Below are 20,692 nucleotides of genomic sequence, written 5' to 3'. Positions count from 1 at the left end.
AGCATGCTTGAAATATTTTTGCTATTAAATGCTGAAGAATGAACAGCTATGATGACTAAAATGTGTTCGGTGTTAGATAACAACTATGGCTGACAAAAGGTACTCCAACTATATACTTGTTTATATCTTATTGTAATATTTCAGAAAGATCCCATTTATGAAGTTCTTTGTTTAATCCCCTTCAAGGATTTATGGGATTCTGAGAGGGCTTGACAGAATGGATGCTACGAGGATGTTTCCTCTTGTGGGGAATCCAGAACTTGGTGGGTGGGGGGGCACAGTTTCAGAATAAGGGCTCTCCTGTTAAAACACAAATGAGGAGGAATTTCTTCTTTCAGAGGGTTGTTAATCTTTGGGATTCTCTTCCACAGAGAACACTGGTGGCTGGGTCACTGACTATATTCAGAGTTGGACAGATTTTTGATTGACAAGGGAGTCGAGGGTTATGCAAACAGGAAGGAAAATGGAGTTAAGGCCATAATCAGATCAGCCACGATCATATTGAATGGGCGGAAAACGCTCGATGGGCCGAATGGCTTCTCCTGCTCCTACTTCTTATGCTTTTATTTATGTTTGTGGAGAGATAATTTAACCCATGATCTTGTGACTCAGAGTCAAGAATGTCACCACTGAATCAAGATTGAGATCCCATGGTACCATTAGAAGGACAGACAGTTCTGAGTCTCAGCTAACCCTCCTCCACCTACTAAAACCAAAAGCAGGTTTAAAGATAATTATCTCATTGTTATTTTTGGAATCTTGTTATGCAGAGGTACTTACTTACACAATAGAAATTGCAAAATTTCTTGTGTGCAAAACACAGATGCTTGAGTGATATGGTCAGGTGGTTATATCAAAGCAAGGATTTTGAGTCTTTCTTTGGCAAGGCACAGTTCTCTGCCATCTCCAAAAAATGCTCCAAAACAGCCACCTTTACAATTTCTAACTTTTAAGTATAAATGGCCTGACATTTCCTCTTCATGCTTTTAGTGTTAAGATATACAGCCACAGTTAACTTGACAATCCCATTCATTTTTAACAACACCATATTTATAAATACAAACAAAACTTCAGTAAGAAACCAGATCTCTATTTTCTTTCAATCTGACTTGGCCATTTCACCAAAGTAGCAGCTTGGTTCTTAGTCTTCCATTACATGCAGTTTTAAAAATGTTTGTCGAGTCTTTCTTCGAACTTCACTCGACTGGGTGCTTACCCTTAACAAAGATTGAAATATTCTTCATGAAATAGTTTAAAAATATAGGTTATTAGAAATTGGAGAATAAAATGAACTAAAGTTATCCCCTGCCCTACAAGAATTTTATATTTGCATTCTTAATACAGTGTGGAGGAATACAAAAGCCAGCTTTTATAATATATACTTAACTTCCCCTTCAATTGTTTAAATTTCAACTGACATTTAATAGGTAACCATTATAAAGACTTGTGCAATTCACACAAAATTCTTGCACACCTGGAGTTTTTGGGGTAACCAGGTGTTTGATTTTTTTTGCCCTCATTCCTATATGCATTGCTGAGACAATCAAAATATATTGTTGAATTTCCCATGATTTCGCTGACAGTTAGAGGAAATTGTATATCATATAGTTACTATTTTTGTAACAAGCTTAAGAGTTTTCATGGTATTATCCCCACAGCAAATCAATGTAATTCAGTGATCTCAATTAAGTGAGAATTTGACAGCATAACTAACTCAGAAGTTATTATACGTCCAGATGTATGTACTCTATTGCTAGTTTTAAGCAAACTTGTGAAAGGACTGCTTTAAAATCATTTTTTAAAAATACCTGAAAATATACAAGGAAACAATCCAACTTCCGTTTGCTGGAGCCTCTGTCAAAGTACTGCCCACAAGTGTCCAGCAGTGTGCAAACCAGTCGGATACGAAATAAATGTTCTGGTGGGTCCAGAGGTGTTGCACTGCCATCAGCACTTATACCAAATGTAATAAAGGAATACAAAATTCGGAAGATGACTGCAGACTCCACCATTCTATAATTGTACAATTCTCCAAGGAACTTAACACTGCTGATGCGCCTCTGATTGAATTTAGGTTGATTGACCTGAAAAGCAAAGGCAGTTTATCACTACAAGTATACATTTGTAAAATCCATGGGTAGAAGCAACAATGACTGCTAGAATTAAGGGGATATTTTGAACTTTGGTTTGGTCCCCTATCAGTGCTGAGTTACCTGCTCTCAGTCAATGCTACAATTTGATTAGCACCACTGGGTTATAAAGTTGAAAACCCCTATTCGAGTTCTTTGAGGATGTAACAAGAAGGATGGACAAAGGGGAACCAGTAGATGTAATGTATTTGGCTTTCCAAAAGGCAAGGTGATAAGGTGCTACATAAAAAGTTATTGCACAAGATAAGAGCTCATGGTATTATATATTAGCGTGGATAGAGGATTGGCTAACTAACGGAAAGCAGGGAGTCAGGACAAATGGGTCGTTTCCAAGTTGATAAATTGTAACTAGTGGGGTGCTACAGGAATCAGTGCTGGGGCCTCAACTATTTACAATCTATGTCAATGACTTGGATGAAGGGACCGAGTGTATCGCAACCAAATTTGCTGATGATACAGAGAGAGGTGGGAAATCTAATTCTGAGAACACAAAGAGTCTGTAAAGGCACATAGATAGGTCAAATGAGTAGGCAAAAATTTGGCAGTTGGAGTATAATGTGGGCAAATATGAGGTTATCCACTTTGGTAGGAAGAATAGAAAAAGCAAAATATTATTTAAAGGGAGAGGCTACAGAATGCTGCGGTATAGAGAGGCTTGGGTGTCCTCGTGGGAATCTTTGGAATTCTCTGCCCCAGAGAGCTGTAGGGGCTGAGTCATTGAATATATTCAAGGCTGAGATAACAGATTTTTGAACTATAGGGGAGTCAAGGGTTGTGGCAAGTAGGCAGGAAGTGGAGTCGAGGTCAAGATCAAATCAGTCATGATCTTATAGAATAATCGAGCAAGTTCAAAAGGCCCTATGGTCTATTCCTGCTCCTTTTTATGCTGTCATGCCTCCACCCAACAAAAAAAAGGTTTCCTGCTCTTGACTGATATCATGTGCTCTCTATTAGTAACTGCATTAGTGGATAGGGTCGGGCTCAGCTATAATTTCCTTCTGTGATCAAATGTCCTGCCAACATCCAATGTAGACACAACATAAAGAAATGCTGCTTGCTCAAGGTATGAAAGGGATATTGTAGGACCATATTCTAGTATTAATCAGCACATTTTGGAGAGAAAAAGAGAAAAGGAATATTATCATCTGCACCCCTTAAAAAAGTTCCTATTGTAATTTCATTTAATTGTGATAAACCTTATGCTTTTTAGGAAATGTAGATAGCAGCAGTTTCCGCAAACATCAATTTTAGAGACAGAGATTTGTTTAAAATCTTTTTTATACTGTTTAAAATTTAGGTAAAATTTCATCACCTCCATTCCCAGACGGATGTCTTCTAGCACTCCATCTACAACATGTATTCCCACATCTTCTTGGTATGGCACTAATCCCGCCAACAGATTTGCAACACAGTGAATACTGTTGTATTTGACATTCCAGATGTTGATCATGCAGTTAATAACATATTCCTTCACCTCTGGATCATGCCATGCCAACTTTCTCATCTGTCTCAACACCTACAACATGGAGGTATTGTTAGGTATTTTTTAAATGTACAATGCACAGTCTGCTTCTATTCCACACCTCAGTTTCAATGATGACAATTGATATGCAAAGAGAAGTCACTGTTTACTTGTAGATTTAAAACTGCTTTTTCCTTATCTTATAGTGTTGTTGGTAGACAAGTGTAAACATTGAACATATCATACTGGGCCTGCACTTGTCTCTTTCTCCATTTCTTAGAATATATTTTCTATGGCATTAGATCACCCGACACTAATTGGGATGACATTAACCTGTTTCTAAGATCTTCCAACTCAGGATAACAATTAGGTGTTATGAGAGAATTATTTGAGAAAGGAAATGACTCAACTCTTATGGCTTTTTCCCTATGTCACCAGCAAAAGCAGGTAGTCTCGGAACAGCAGCACTCTCTTTGCCACAACAGAGACTGAAATCAGGAATGCACCATGTGGGCATAAACAGGCAAAACCAAACCCACTGTTCAATGACACATGGCATCAATATGCTGCACCTCTCAGCCAGGTGTTTTTTTTTAAATTTGAAAACATGACACAACAAATCACCACAGAGTATTAGTACCAAACATGCAGGGAGCAGCAGTTTGAAAAAGTCAAACAGGCACATTTTGGTACATAAACAGAGGTTTAGATCATGGTTTAATTGCTGATTGGTCAGGTAATACTGTGCAATGTAAAATGTTTCTAAATTTCAAGCTGTAGGTCAGAAGCATACCATATTTAATGACTTATCATAGAAGCACAGGAGACCATTCAGTCCATTGTGTCTGTGCCATCTGTCAGAGAAAACTAGCAGTTAGTCCCAGTCCCCTACTCTTTTCTCATAATACTGCAATATTTCTTTTTCAAGTAGAGTCAAATCCTTTCTGAAAGCTATTACTGAATCTGCTTTCACCACCCTTTTCTACTTAAACCTCTTATTATATCTCACTTTAACTTCCTCTACTTTAAGGAGAACAATTCCAATTAAAATATGTTTTCTTTTAAAATAAATTGCTTTGCATTCTTGGCAACAGAAGATGTCTTGGTGGTGCACACTAGAGGCATATATATATCTAGTGGGTTGCCCTGGCATTGCTCACAGTAGGTCAAATAAGAACAGGAGTATTAAATCAGGTTATGCACAGTGTAAATTTCTGATGCTAAGAATATTTGGCTGCTTCCCTTTAACATCATAAAATTTAATGGCTCTAATGTAACAGAACTTCAAATAATCAATAATTTTTGGTGAGACTCCAGGTTTGAAACACCCAGCACTAAATTACTGTCCTTTTTTTATTTGAAGAGAGAGGCTGTTTTATATCTATATTACAGCTTCGGGGTAATCAGGACTCGGTTGCTATTTGTTGAAGAAACTATGAAAATCAGCTGCAGTTCAGAAGCAGTTAGCATTAAACTAATGGCTTCTTCTCTTTGCCACTCTATTTAATAAAGTGTAAATTCTGGAGCAATCACAATGTTGAGAAAATATTTGAAATATTTCTGGCGCTCAGTTTGCAAACACATTTCTTCAATGTTCTCTAACAGAGTCAGTTGGTAAATGCACTGCCTGGCCTGGAATCTGTCATACAGGTCAACGAGGTTCAATACCCAACATGTATGGAAATAGGACATCTCAGTTAGAGCAGCAACAGAAGTATTGCAGTTGGCCTCAGCAGCCCTAGGTCAGGGATGGGAAGGTCCCAATCCTTATCATTAACTAGGTCATCTTATTTAAAAACTAAAGTATGTGCAAGAGGTTCAGTCCAATCAAAAAAACTTGCTGAGTTTGACAAACTGGCAGTCGCACTTGCTCAGCCTGGAACAAGCAAGTAAGTTAGGTCAGAGAGAGAGACAAACATGTACACTTTATTTGAGATCACAATCAGGCTCAGCCTTCTGTAGTTAGCTTGCTGACATTCACTGTCTGTTTACAAATGAAGAATGAGCACATGGGAGATGTCTATGGGGGCTGTACATAAAATCTAAGAAACATTCCTTTCAAAAAAGAAAATTATATGGGAATGGTGGGGGAAAAGGCAGAAAAAAAGTCAGAAAAAAACATTCAGCAGATTTTAACTTTGTACTACTCATGCTGTTATAACAAGTGAAGTGTAAAGTATTTTGAGAGTTAGCCTGTGTATTTGTAGACAGCATACTAGCTTAAATATAGTGTCATTGCTCAGTTGTGCAAAAACAAAAGGATAAAGCATAGTGCTTCTAATTAGCAGATTCAACAGTGATCTGATTCCATTATCAGAGTGACCACTGTTTAGTTAGCCAGGTTCAGAGAATGTACAGTGTTCACATTGCCAAGTTCAGAGAACTCACAGCACTCGCATCCTGGAGTACAGATTGGAATGGGTGGGGCTATGAAGAGATTTCAACAGAAGATGAGAATTTTAAAATCAAACTGTTGATAAAACATGAGCCCATGTAAGTCAACGAGCACAGAGGTGTTAAGTGAAAGGGATTTCTGCAAATTAGGACATATGCAGCATGTTTTGGATGAGATCAAGTTCATTAAGGGTGGAATATTGGAGCTCGGTCTTTGAAATAGCAGAATCCAGCAAACAACATAAATGTAATGTCAGGCATGTTGGTAGAAACAACACAGAATATGTTTTCATTTTTAAAAAATTTATTTGTTCATTCTTAGGATTCAATCAAGGTCAGTATTTATTGCCATCCCTAATTGCCCTTGAAAAGGTGGTGGTGAGCTGCCTGCTTGAATTGCTGTAGGAGGTGAAATGAAGGTACTTCCACAGTGCTGTTCGGTAGGGAGTTCTGGGATTTTGACCCAGCGACAACGAATGAATGGTGGTATGTACCCAAGTCAAAATGGTGTGATTTGGAGGTTAATGTGAAGGTGGTGCTGTTCCCTAATGCCGTTGCTCATCTAAGTGATAAGAGTTTGCAGGGTTGGGAAGTGCTGCCAAAGGAGCTTTGGCAAGTTGTTGCAGTGCAACTTGTAGTTGATACACACTGTAGCCATGGTGCGCCAGTGGTGGAGGGAGTGAGTGCTTAAGGTGGTGGATAAGGGTACTGACCAAGCAGGTTGCTTTGCCCTGGATGGTGTTGTGCTTCGAGTGTTGTTAGAGCTGAACTCATCCAGGCAAGTGGAGATATTCCTCATACTCTTGACTTATGCCTTGTGGGTGGTGGACAGACTTTGGCGAGCCCCTCACACTGAATTCTCAGCCTCTGTCCTGGTCTTGTAGCTACAGCATTTATGTGGCAAGCACAGTTGAGTTTCTGGTCAATGTTGACCCCCCAGGACATTGATGATGGGGGATTTGACGATGGTAGTGCCACTGAATGTTAGGAAGAGGTGCTCAGATTCTCTCTCTTCTTTCTTGTTGAAGAAGGTTATTGTCTCGTGTTTTGTGTGGTACAAATGTAACTTGCCAGTTATAAGTACAAGCCTGGCTGTTGTCCAGGTCTTGCTGCATGCGGCACAGGCTACTGCATTATCTGATGAATTGCGAATGGAACTGAACACTGTGGAATCATCAGCAAACATTCCCATTTCTGACCTTATGATGGAGGAAAGATGAAGCAGCTGAAGATAACTGGGCCTATGACACTAGCCCAAAGAACTCCTGCAGCGTTGCCCTGGGGCTGAAAGAATTGGCCTTCAACAAACATAACCATCTTTCTTTGTGCTCGGTATGCAGTTTTTGTAAACCTGCTTTTGGGAAAAGAATATGTTTACTGGAGTGAATGATTAATTTAATTAACGAGCACTTACCTTTTCAGTTGTGACCTTGGACAAGTCCTTGTAGAGAAGTTTGCGGATATATTCCTGAAGGGGAGGGCGCTTCTTCCTCACTGTTTTTTCAACAGGTGGTGGGTTACAGTAATAGTATGCATTTTCCACCATTGTAACATAACGAGCATCTAAGTGCATTGCCTGCTTTTTACGCATCATTTGCTCCTAAAGAGAGGGCATTGAAGTTGGTCAGCATTATTGGCACATTCATCATATCATAAAATGATCAACCTCTTATCCTGAGACCATGCCATGTTTGAGATTCCCCAGCCAGCAGAAACAACCTCTCCGTGTCTGCCATGTCAAGTCCCTCGAGAATCTTGTATTGAATGACTGGGGCTATCCTTCCATCTCTGGATTTTGGGAACAAATATATTTTAGAGCAATGAAGCAGAAGTCGTATAACTGCCAAATAGATCATACAAAATCGAGAAATTGTGCATGTTGAACCCAGGCCAGAGCAAGAACAAGTCTACAAAACTGAATCAGCCACCATGAAGATGGTTGGTACAAAAAACTCAAAATTCACTTTTTGAATGGTAAGAATGAGCCACTTCTTTGGGGCAGAGTAGAAACATCATTTCTCTGCACATTAGCCATGCTTGATGGTAACACTGGGTACAAGAACTGGGAGAACATTTTATTTCTAATTCAAACATTGCTGATCTCAAGTTAAAAACATGTAAAAAAAAATCCATTATATTATCAAACATAATCAGACATAAGATTAAGCTACCAAGCCACATACTAAAACTAGAGCCTACCCTGAAATTATCTGCGCACTTTCATTGCTCCATTATGGTCAACCACTGACAAGAATCTAAAAAAGCAGAATTTACCATTTTATTTCAAAACACCCTCATGTTGGCAGTCAACGTCAGTATTTTGAGAATCTGCCTGTGCAGGCTAATAGTCTTAGCTATCCAGACTGCTTACTTCATTTTGTGTTTTGGAATTTCCAATCCTTATGGCCAACACCACAAAGAACACACAATGGATTTTAAGTCATCCAGCACATCTCGCCATAAGCCACTTTCCTAAACTTGTGAGTTGTTTAGGACATTTAAAAATAATTTAATTTAGTATCTAGAAAGCAGAAAAAAAAAACACCCCATATACCCACCCAACATCATCAACACAGCAAGTTACAAAAGCACCATAGCTGCAGGTCACCTAACCACATACTCTAAACAGCTCAACGCCAGACCTAAAAAATCAGAGGAAAATACAACCTGTGCCTTCCACAAAAAGTGAAAGAGTAAGCAAAAGCAAATTAAAAAGTGACTTTCCAGATTTGTGCATTCTCAGTGTACAAATCTTACCAAAAGAACACTCGTCCTCAAATGGGATTCAGGTGATCGGAAAAGAAAACGGCCAGTTGTCTCCAGGAGTGTGCAGGCCATTTCAATATGGTGGTGAGAGAAGTCAGCCAAGAGCATCTGTTCACAGGAGAGAATTAAAAATAGGTCTTTTTTCCCCATCAAGTAAAAGTCTTTGATTTTTGTTTTTTTATATGTAAAGCTGTTACATTTACGAAATGATCACTATAAAACAATTAGATAAGGAAGGTGATGGGGAAAGCAGGGAGCTATAGACCAGTTAGCCCAGTGTCAGGAAATTACGAGAGTTTATAATTAAGGATAGATTGAATGAACACCATGAAAGTTTTCAGCTGATCAGAGAAGCAGCAAGGATTTGTAATGAATAAGTTGTGCCTCACGAGCTTGACTGAATGTTTTGAAGAGATAATTAAAGTAGCAGGAAAAGGATGTCTAAGGGTGTTATTTATACGGACAGCTAGAAGACATTTGATAAAGTCCCTCTTACAACCTTGTTAGCTAAAGTTGAAACCCACAGAACTGAATGCAACTTACGCACCTGGTTAGGAAATATGCTGAGCAGCAGGAGAAAGAGAGTAGGGATAATGGACAGGTACTCTATGACTAATGGTGCCCCACAAGTATCTATGTTGGGACCTCAGCTGTGCACTTTATTTGTTAATGGTTTAGATGATGGGATAGAAAACCATATATCCAAGTTTGCTGATGACATAAGGACAGGTGGCATTATAAGCAATGGAGCTGGAAGCATAAAATTACAAAGAGAAATTAAAAGATTAAATGAATGCACAAAACTGTGGCAAATGGGTTCCAGCATAGGCAAATATGAGGTCATTCACTTCGATCTAAAAAGGGTACATTCGAAATGGTGAAAAGCTTAAAATAGTGGAGGTAAAGAGTGACTTGGGGGGGCCCAGGGCCGTGAACAAGTACAGAAAATAATTTAAAAGTCTAATAGAATGCTGGCTTTTATATCTGGATGACTAGAATACAAGGAGGTAGAAGTTATGCTACAGTTATGCAATACTCTAGTTAGTTAACACCTGGGGTACTGAGCGCAGCTCTGGGCACCACATCTTAGGAAGAATTTATTGGTCTTAGAGGCAGTATAGTATAGCTTTACCAGAATGATATTTGAAAGCCATGGTTAAGTTGCCAGGAGAGATTATACAAAACAAGGTTGCATTCCCTGGAAGTTAGAAGCTTAAGGGGCAATTTTGATTGAAGTTTTTAAGATGTTGAAGGAATAGGTAGGGTAGATAGAGAAAAACTAATTCCACAGGTTGAGGAGTCTAGGACTAGGGGGCATGGTCTAAAAATTAGAGCCAGGCCTTTCAGGAGTGAAATTAGGAAGCACTTCTACACACAAAAGATGGTAGATGTTTAGAACACACTTCTGCAAAATGCAACTAATTGTTAATTTTAAATCTGAGCTTGATAGACTTTTGTTAACCAAAGATCAAGGGCAAAGGTGGGTATATGAATTTTGGATCAACCATGATCCATGTTCCTTTATTTAAGATCCTTGGCCATAGCAATGCCAGAGCAGCTGGTTTAGAATCATAGAAACTTATAGCACAGAAAGAGGCCACTTTGCCCATCGTGTCCACATCGATGCCCAGCCTAATCCCACTTTCCAGAATTTTGTCCGTGGGCCTGTAGGTTACGGCACTTGAGGTGCATATCCAGACACCCTTTAAATGAGCTGGAGGCTTCTGCCTCTTCTATCCTTTCAGGCAGAGAGTTCCAGACCCCTACTGCCCTCTGGGTGAAAACATTTTTCGTCATCGCCCCTCTAATCTTTCTACCAATCACTTTAAATCTATGCCCCCTAGTCACTGACCTCTCTGCTAAAGTAAATTGGAGCTTCCTACCCACTCTATCCAGACCCCTCACAATTTTGTACATCTCAATCAAATCTCCCCCCAGCCTCCTCTGTTCCAAAGTGAACAGCTCCAGCCTATTCAAACTTTCCTCATAGCTGCAATTTTCCAGTCCTGGCAACATCCTCGTAAATCTCCTCTGTACCCTCTCTAGTGCAATACATCCTTTCTGTAAGAAGGTGACCAGAACTGCATACAGTACTCAAGTTGTGGCCTAACTAATATTTTATATAGTTCCAGCATAACCTCCCTGCTCTTATATTCTATGCCTCAGCTAATAAAAGAAAGGATTTCATATGCCTTCTTATCCACCTTATCAATCTGTCCTGCTACTTTCAGGGATCTATGGGCATTCACACCAAGGTCTCTCACTTCCTCTACATCTCTCAGTATCTTCCCATTTATTGTGTAATGCCTTGTTTGACCTCTCCAAATGCATCACCTCACACTTCTCTGGGTTGAATTCCATTTGCCGCTTTTCTGCCACCTGACAAGTCTATTGATATCTTCCTGCAGTCTCCAGCTAACCTCCTCGCTATCTATGGCATGACCAATTTTTGTGTCATCGCAAACTTCTTGATCGCTCCATCTTCATATCTTTACATCGTACAGGGTTTGACCCTTCCTAAGGAAGGTCACAAATTTTGCCCCTACTACCTGTGTCAGTCCAAGGACAAGGTAAGCTTAAGATAATAGATCTAAATTGGCATCATTACATAAACAAGTTGATATGCTCAGAAAATGTTGTATAATCCTACAAGATTTCAGTTCAATTGAAGAACACGCGCAGGTCTGCTTAAGGCTAAATATATATGGATAAAACACGTTGCAAACTGACCTTTAGACAATGAAGTGAATCGTTCTTCAAAAACATTTTAAACTTTGTTAGTTCCCCAATGAACCGCACAGTTTTGTTTTTAGTTTCAATATTGATCTGGTCCTTCTTCCTGACCTGAAGTGTACAATGAAACATGTGTTCAAGCTTCATATGGATACTAATCACCCAAGCAACTTGAATGTTTGTATCAAAATGTATATATTGTCTTCTGGTACCTACAATATTCAGCACATTTTGTTAAAGTTCATTATATACTGTATTCTAGTACCACAAACTTGCTTTGGTTTCAACAGCAAAATAAATTTGAAACAATGGTCTCTTGCACCAAAAAGAAATCACAGCAGTGTCCTCTCAAAAAGAAACTAAAACATACATGGAATCGGAAGTCTCCTTTTAACATGGCACATAGGTCCTCTGCCACATCAGTCATACATGGATGTAAAGTGCCAACCAAACGGGCATAAAATGGAAGCAGGTCCAACCTAAAGAGGGAAAGTTTTTAAATAAATAATTAACTCATATGAAGCATTTCATACACCAGGTACAGGCTATTCTGTATTAATATTAAACACAGATTACTTCAATAAAATACAATTCTCGCTCTTTAATCATTATTTTAAATATGCAACTTCAGCAAAACACAAGAATAAAAATTCAGAGCACTATTACACCAGAGTGAAACCAGATTGACCTAATCATTACATGAATGCATAGACTGCAAAACATATTGTTATTGATTTAACAAATAGGGCAATAAAAAATTCACTCGCCTAGATTATTAGTTCAAACTCCATCGCAAAACAGTTAATTCTAGCTTGTCCCTTTAATATAAATTTAAATCCTTTTTGGGGTGAATTCAAAAGATGAGGGACATCAACAATGGGAGATAAAATAATTAATGTTGACTTATGGTGAAAAGTGAGTTCACATTAGATGCAACTCAAAACGTATCTACTCCAGTCAAGCACCCTTAGCTCAAAGGGACCTAGTTTTCCTTTTATTATACCTTTGAAGTTTATGTTGCAAATAATTGCCGGTAACTTAACCAGTAATGTTGTACATGGCACGTATATGCAGTCAGGTTATTGACAGCAACGCAGCAAAACGTACAGAACATTCAAAAAATGTGTTTACAGGTTTGCTCTGAAACCAGTTTATTTTCACTATTGATGAATAGAAAGTCTACAGATATGGAGCTTTCAAATGTTGTACTGCATAAAGCAAGGGTGTATACGTGAACATGATTTTCCCACTATATGCAATGGCTGGAACATTTGTTTAGCTCCCAGGTGAGCTCCAACTAATGCCAGCGTTATCATTTTAGATCAGGTTTTATTGCAATTACAGTAAATTGTATGTTATCCAGCAAGGTGACAACCGCAATTCTTTCATCACTGGAATTTCTGACAAGTGTGATTTTTTTTCTTAAAGCCAACCACTTTGTGTTCTGATAATGCATTCTTTAAAATAAAGACTAATAATAATAATAGCAGCAGATTCTAAATCTGCAGAAATTGCTCTTAGTTTTTACAATGAAATTATTAAATTTTTGGTTATTATGCCTGAACAAACGTATACCGTTCAGAGCAAAGGCCGTCTGAAGGTCATGGTGTCAGCTTGGTCTTCAGTTGTGGTGGTTCTACTGTGAAGTCCTGCTATGCTGGGGCCCTTGACTGTCCAACTGCTTCCCCTCTGCTCTCAACCCCTCAAAGACAAAACAGCACCTTGTTGTGTGTCCGGAATAAGGTAACTCCTCGTTAACCAGCATTTTTGATTAACCGGTACTACTCATTTCTGCAGCATGTTGGTATTGTATAAGAATATTGCCAAATTTTAGGGAGAACATGATACTTGTAAGCAATATTGACTCAAAAGTCACTGCTAAGTGCTTGCAAACACAAAAAATAAATTTCAACCATCAAAAAATAAAAGCTTTTATAACAATTCAAAAAAAAATCTTGGTTGGGATTAAAATTCAAGCATTTTCGTTTTTCTCCCAAACTATGTGATTGTGAATGTTGTTCAGAACTGCCAGAAACTGCTGTGGTCAATTTCCAAGTTCCTGAATCACTGCTACTGAATATTTGAATGTCTTTTAGAAATTAACATTTAGTATTGGGGTGATTCAAATACATTAAAACAGTATTGCAGGGAGAATGACAGTGGGTTGGGATAGACAGAATAAAATGACTCCTGAGGTGTCCAAATTAACCAGCCTTTGTGATTGAATTTCTATGGTAATGGTAAATGGTTAGTGCCTTTTCCCAATGTAGGCAGTTTTCCTGGACAAAAAGAGGCAGTATAAATGGCGAGGATTGTACAAACACACTGCTTTGAGCTCTGTTGAACACAATTGAGCTCCACAGATTGGTGTTGCAATTTTTAAACTGTTTTCCCTCTGTGCTCATAAAGCATTACTCCTGCTAATGAGCTGAGTTTGACAGTCATGAACACAAATTTGGCAGTTTTCACAGCCACTTTGGCACCACAAATTAACTTCTCCTGTTAAAGGGTCTTTTGACCAACTCTCACAACCAGACAATTTCAAATTTATAAAGTTACCAGGCTAGTCAGATGACCAAGACATTTTAAGGACACTTCAATCCCTGGTGGCAAAACAGTACCAACCTATCAAGTTTATCAATAAATGATAAAAGCAAAATACTGCAGACACAGGAAATCTGAAACAATAACAGAAAATGCTGGAAAAACTCAGCAGGTCTGACAGCATCAGTGGAGAGAAAGGAAGAGAGTTAACGTTTCGAGTCCATATGACTTCTTCAGAGCTCTGAAGAGTCATACGGACCCGGAACGTTAACTTGGTCTTTCTCTACACAGATGCTGTTAAAGACCTGCTGAGTTTTTCCAGCATTTTCTGTTCTTGTTATAAATAAATGATTTGTGCCTGTGCTGTCCAAGTCTTCTTCCCTCCTCTAAAAATACTAATTCTAAAAATGAGTTAACAGTATAACATACCCAAGAAAATATATTAAAAAAATCAAGGGCTTCACTCATTTTATGTAGTTAATCATTAAGCTATTATAACCCAGGCGGATCGCTACAACAACCCTCACTTTGCCATCTTTCAAAACCAACAATCTTAATTTATCCACATCCCCAACTCCTGGGATTGAACATGTAAAATTCATTCCATACAGAAATTGTAAAAGAAACAATAAACTATTACAAGCCAGATATAAGTAAAGGCACAGCAGGTCTGGCAGCATCTGTGGAGAGGAGCACAGGTAACGTTTCAAGTCCGAATGACCCTTCAACAGAACTAAGTAAAAATAGAATAGAGGTGAAATATAAGCTAGTTTAAGGCGGGGGGTGGGGGGGGGGGCAAGTAGAGCTGGATAGAGGGCCAGTGATAGGTGGAGATAACCAAAAAATGTCACAGACAAAAGGACAAAAAGGAGTTGAAGGTGGTGATATTATCTGAGGAATGTGCTAATTAAGGGTAGAAAGCAAGACAAGCAAGGTACAGATAGCCCTAGTGGAGGTGGGGTGGGGTGCAGGAATCGAAAAAAGCTAAAAGGTAGAGATAAAACAATGGATGGAAATACATTTAAAAATAATGGAAGTAGGTGGGAAAAGAAAAATCTATATAAATTATTGGGGGAAAAAAGGGGGGGGGGAAATCGGAAAGGAGGTGGGGATGGAGGAGAGAGTTCATGATCTAAAATTGTTGAACTCAATGTTCAGTCCGGAAGGGTGTAAAGTGCTTAGTTGGAAGATGAGGTGCTGTTCCTCCAGTTTGCGTTGAGCTTCACTGGAACATTGCAGCAAGCCAAGGACGGACATGTGGGCATGAGAGCAGGGTGGAGTGTTGAAATGGCAAGCGACAGGGAGGTCTGGGTCATGCTTGCGGACAGACCGAAGGTGTTCTGCAAAGCAGTCACCCAGTCTGCGTTTGGTTTCTCCAATGTAAAGGAAACCGCATTGGGAGCAACGAATGCAGTAGACTAAATTGAGGGAAGTGCAACTGAAATGCTGCTTCACTTGAAAGGAGTGTTTGGGCCCCTGGACGGCGAGGAGAGGGGAAGTAAAGGGACAGGTGTTGCACCTTCTGCGGTTGCATGGGAAGGTGCCGTGGGAGGGGGTTGAGGTGTAGGGGGTGATGGAGGAGTGGACCAGGGTGTCCCGGAGGGAACGATCCCTGCGGAATGCCGCCAGAGGGGGTGAAGGGAAGATGTGTTTGGTGGTGGCATCATGCTGGAGTAGGCGGAAATGGCGGAGGATGATCCTTTGAATGCGGAGGCTGGTGGGGTGATAAGTGAGGATAAGGGGGACCCTATCATGTTTCTGGGAGAGAGAAGAAGCTGTGAGGGCGGATGCGCGGGAGATGGGCTGGACACGGTTAAGGGCCCTGTCAACCACCGTGGGTGGAAAACCTCGGTTAAGGAAGAAGGAGGACATGTCAGAGGAACTGTTTTTGAAAGTTTTTGAAAGCCTCACACCCCGCCTCCTGTAAATACTCCATCCCATTCTCTCAGTTCCTTCGCCTCCGTCGCATCTGTTCTGATGATGCCACTTTCAAAAACAGTTCCTCTGACATGTCCTCCTTCTTCCTTAACCGAGGTTTTCCACCCACCGTGGTTGACAGAGCCCTTAACCGTGTCCGGCCCATCTCCCGCACATCCGCCCTCACACCATCTTCTCCCTCCCAGAAACATGATAGGGTCCCCCTTGTCCTCACTTATCACCCCACCAGCCTCCGCATTCAAAGAATCATCCTCTGCCATTTCCACCTACTCCAGCATGATGCTGCCACCAAACACGTCTTCCTTAATTAGCACATTCCTCAGATAATATCACCACCTTCAACACCTCTTTGTCCTTTTGTCTGTGACATCTTTTGGTTATCTCCACCTATCACTGGCCCTCTATCCAGCTCCACTTGTCCCACCCCCCCTTAAACTAGCTTATATTTCACCTCTATTCTATTTTTACTTAGTTCTGTTGAAGGGTCATTCAGACTTGAAACATTAACTGTGCTTCTCTCCACAGATGCTGCCAGACCTGCTGAGTTTCTCCAGGTATTTTTGTTTTTGTTTTGGATTTCCAGCATCCACAGTTTTTTGCTTTTATATAAGTAAAGGCTATCGCCCAAATCTTCCATTCCCGTGGAGGTATCCTGGAGGATTCACTGGGGGACCCCACAGAAGTCCTGTCTGGCAAGTTTCTACTTTTATTGCGCTATTAACCGGCACCTGGAACCCTCCGAAAGTCCAATTTAAAGTCAGAGACTTCGGATGGTCCAACTCTAGCAGAATAGTTACCCAAGAAAAGCTAGGAGGAGTAAAACCAGTTCTAACTCCCGGGTAACTATAGTACTAACCATGACTACCATCACCCCCGACACCCCTATTGAACCCCCCCCCGACTCCCTCCCACCCACCCCTCCGACTAACCCCGCCCAACTACGCCTTCCCGACTACACCCTACCCACAAACCGACTACCCTCCCACTCAACCCCCTGACACACCCAGCCACCCCCTTCATATTTGGTAGTTCCTCATACCAAGTGCATTGGAATGAATGTGATTTCCTCAAAAAGCTTCCTATATTGTGGAGCCCAAAGCTGCACAGTGCACACAGTACTCCACTGCAGTCTTAGCAAGGGTTTACACTGATTCACCACTGCATCTCAGCTTTTATATTTTACACTTCTTGTCACTCCCTTGAAGTCTTATATCCAAACTATTGTCATACACAGTGACCAGAAATAGTGCTGGAATAGAACCATCTGGGGCACCACTTCTGAATCTGAGAAACTGCCCATAACTCCAACTCGCTCTTTCCTCCTTCCAACAGCTTACAATCTAATTTGTTACCCTTCCACTAATTCCACACCCTTTACTCTTCTCCAATAGTCTCCTTTGATATTTTGTCAAAGGATTCTTGAATGTCCGTGTAGAAGACGTCTACTGCATTTCCCACGTAAACCCTATCAGCCACCTTGCCAAGCACAACCTTCCTTTCAGAAATCCTTGTTGGCAGCTTCTAATTATATTCCGTAAGGATCGTTCCCTCCGGGGCACCCTGGACCACTCCTCCATCACCCCCTACACCTCAACCCCCTCCCACGGCACCTTCCCCTTTTACTTCCCCCCTCCTCACCGTCCAAGGGCCCAAACACTCCTTTCAAGTGAAGCAGCATTTCACTTGCACTTCCCTCAATTTAATCTATTGCATTTGCTGCTCCCAATGCAGTCTCCTCCACATTGGAGAGGCCAAACGCAGACTGGGTGACTGCTTTGCGGAACACCTTCAGTCTGTCTGCAAGCATGACCCAGGCCTTCATGTAGCTTGCCATTTCAACACACCGCCCTGCTCTCATGCCCACATGTCCGTCCTTGGCCTGCTGCAATGTTCCAGTGAAGCTCAATGCAAACTTGAGGAACAGCAACTCATCTTCCGATTAGGCATTTTACAGCCTTCCAGTCTCAACAGTGAGTTCAACAACTTCAGATCATGAACTCTTTCCTCCATCTTCACCGCTTTTTGATCCCCTTTTTTCTAATAATTATTATATAATTTTTATATATATATTTCTTTTCCCACCTATTTCTATTATTATTTTTAAAATTTATTTCCATCCATTGTTTTATCTACACCTTTTAGCCTATCTCAATCCCTTTAGTTCTGGTGAAGCGTCATGCTGACTCGAAACGTTAACTCTGTCTTCCTCTCCACAGATGCTGTCAGACCTGCTGAGTTTTTCCAGCAATTTTTGTTTTTGTTTCAGATTTCCAGCATCTGCAGTATTTTGCTTTTATCTAATAATTTTCTATTCATCCAGATATTTAGTAATTTATTCTTTAAACATTGCAAAAGTTTTTCTGTCACAGATGTCAAAGTAACTGGCCTGAATTGGGGGGAGGAGATGGCATAGTGGTATAGTCATTGGACTAGTCTTCCAGGGACCTAGGGTAATGCTCTGGTGACCTGGGTTCGAATTCCACCATAGCAAATTTGAATTCAATAAAAATATGGAATTAAAAGTCTGATGATAACCACAAAACCATTGTCGTAAAAACCCATCTGGTTCACTAATGGGAAGGAATGGTTCACTGAAGGGAAGGAAATCTGCTGTTTCTGCTGTGCTTACCTGGCCTGGCCTACATGTGACTCCAGACCCACAGCAATGTGGTTGACTCTTAACTGCCCTCTGAATAAGGGCAACTAGGGATGGGCAATAAATGCTAGCCTAGCCAGTGGATGCCCACATCCCACGTCCCATGAACGAATAAAAAAAAATCCAGATTAGCTGTGTCCGTTTTTTGCAAATGGGTGTTACTTTGGCCTTTTTCCGGTCCTATAAAATTATAACCCTGAAATATATCTTGGAGGATTTCATTCTCTCAGGATCCTTGGAAGTATTCGGAAAGATTCAGGCACCCTTCCTTCCTTTAGCCTAAGTAAGTGTTCCAATTTCCCTTTTTAAAATATCGCACATTGAGCTTTTAAACAATGCAGGAATTGCTTCCTCTCCAATAGCTTTCTCCTCTGTAGGCACTATTCCAAGTGCTATTAGATATCCCTGTCAATTCTGAATCATCCACAAATGCACTACCCTGTCATCTCACTGGTCCCACTTCACATTTAACAATTTTCTTCATCGATACATTTGTAGAATACTTCAATGTTCCTTTTAATATATTTTGAAACTCTATTATACTCCCTCCTTTCCATCATTTTCCCATATTCTCTTTTATTTTTCTCTCTGGAATAACTACAGACCTGTGTCTTCTTTCCATTTTTGTTTTCTAATCTCTATTTATCCACAGTAACATGAAGCCAGAATTCACTTTTTAAAATGGCTTTTTTAAATTCTCATCTTTCCAATCTCCATAAAGCATTCCATTGTTGATTCACAATCCTATATACTAATCGCACTTTCCACTTCAGATCATCAAGCTAACCAATTTTTTTTAAGATCAGTTCTATGTCAAACTAGTATTTTAGACTAACTTTTTCCTTTTCCATTTGGACTTTAAGCCTAATCACTATTCCAAATAGGTTGACCCACACTGAACTCACCTACATGATTTGCTCTTCTCTCTCTTATGCATATTGCTTGAGGAATAAATCCAGCTGATAATTCAGGAATCCCATTCCCTATTTTCTATCAGTTCCTCATTGTCCTATCCAATAAATGGGTAATTAAAATCTACTAGAGCAATGCCATTGTTATTGTTAATCATCTCCATAATCTCTCCTCCCACTGTCAAGGGGTCTGTGATACAATGTGATACAATAACAATCACCGTTATCATCTTTGGTCACTCAGATATCAGGATATCAAATATTAATAGTTGGATTGCTAGACTGAGATGGAACTCTCATTCTCCAACTAAGGTACAACATTAAAAGTTTGATAAATCCTAAAATATTGTATTATAAATAGAGCACACAGTTCAATTTCTATATATTTTTAGTAAACTAGGTGTTGAATTGTGGACAGAACACTGGAAAAATAGATTACGTATAAAGAACTGACAACAGGCTGAATGGTTATAATACAGAAGGATTTCATTCTGTGATTCTATATATAAATTCTGATGAAAGGCAGCATACAGTATGTAGGCAGAAAGATTCATTGCAAAAGATGGCCTTGTGCGCTCTCTACTGCAAAATGTAACAGATTGCAAATGATTTTAGACATATTTCAAGGCTGGTGGCAAACTATAAATACAATACCATATAATTTACTGTCTAGAACATTTTAGAACAAACTAGAGCTTAACTCAGAGATGATTATAGAGAAATCCGTGGCCAGTTTGCAGCAGGTAAGTCTCGATTTAGTTTTTAAATCACCTCTTTCTGCTAAAGACTGTTTTAACACTGAGACCTCATTATAATTGCACTGAATTGACTGGCTCAAAAGGAAACTCGTCCACTTCTGGGGCATAATTTCTGATGTGTCAGCCAAAGGTCTCTTTAAAGAGAGGGTGCATCTCTTAAAATGAGGCTGCAGTCACTCGTAACTTCTCACATTTCCAAGTTGCTGGGAGAATAATTTTGCATCTATCAGTAATGTATGAGGAGCCCACAGCAGTAATAAGTGCTATTATTCAATTATTATGAAGAGCGAAAGTCTTGCATTTATATAGTGCCTTTCATGACCTCAGAACATCCCAAAGGGCTTTACAATCAATGAAGTACTTTTTTTTTTTGAAGTGTA

At 39.9% G+C, this 20,692-nt stretch overlaps 1 protein-coding gene across 1 annotated transcript in view; it reads right to left on the bottom strand.

Moving 5' to 3' along the window:
* The window catches only part of upf2 (UPF2 regulator of nonsense mediated mRNA decay), a 137,977-nt gene that overhangs the window by 72,243 nt on the left and 45,042 nt on the right, over nt 1–20,692 (bottom strand). Inside the window, exons 11-16 of the mRNA XM_078552963.1 lie at nt 11,876–11,984; nt 11,503–11,616; nt 8,764–8,880; nt 7,421–7,606; nt 3,463–3,666; nt 1,809–2,084 (exon numbers count right to left, since the gene is read on the bottom strand). Coding sequence (XP_078409089.1) covers nt 1,809–2,084; nt 3,463–3,666; nt 7,421–7,606; nt 8,764–8,880; nt 11,503–11,616; nt 11,876–11,984 — 1,006 coding nt within the window. The remainder of the gene's footprint in view (nt 1–1,808; nt 2,085–3,462; nt 3,667–7,420; nt 7,607–8,763; nt 8,881–11,502; nt 11,617–11,875; nt 11,985–20,692) is intronic.

Source organism: Cetorhinus maximus, chromosome 12 (assembly GCF_964194155.1).
Source record: "Cetorhinus maximus chromosome 12, sCetMax3.hap1.1, whole genome shotgun sequence".
NCBI lineage: Eukaryota > Metazoa > Chordata > Chondrichthyes > Lamniformes > Cetorhinidae > Cetorhinus > Cetorhinus maximus.
The sequence above is the reverse complement of the archived record's forward strand: the minus strand, read 5'-3'. Positions and strand labels throughout refer to the sequence as shown.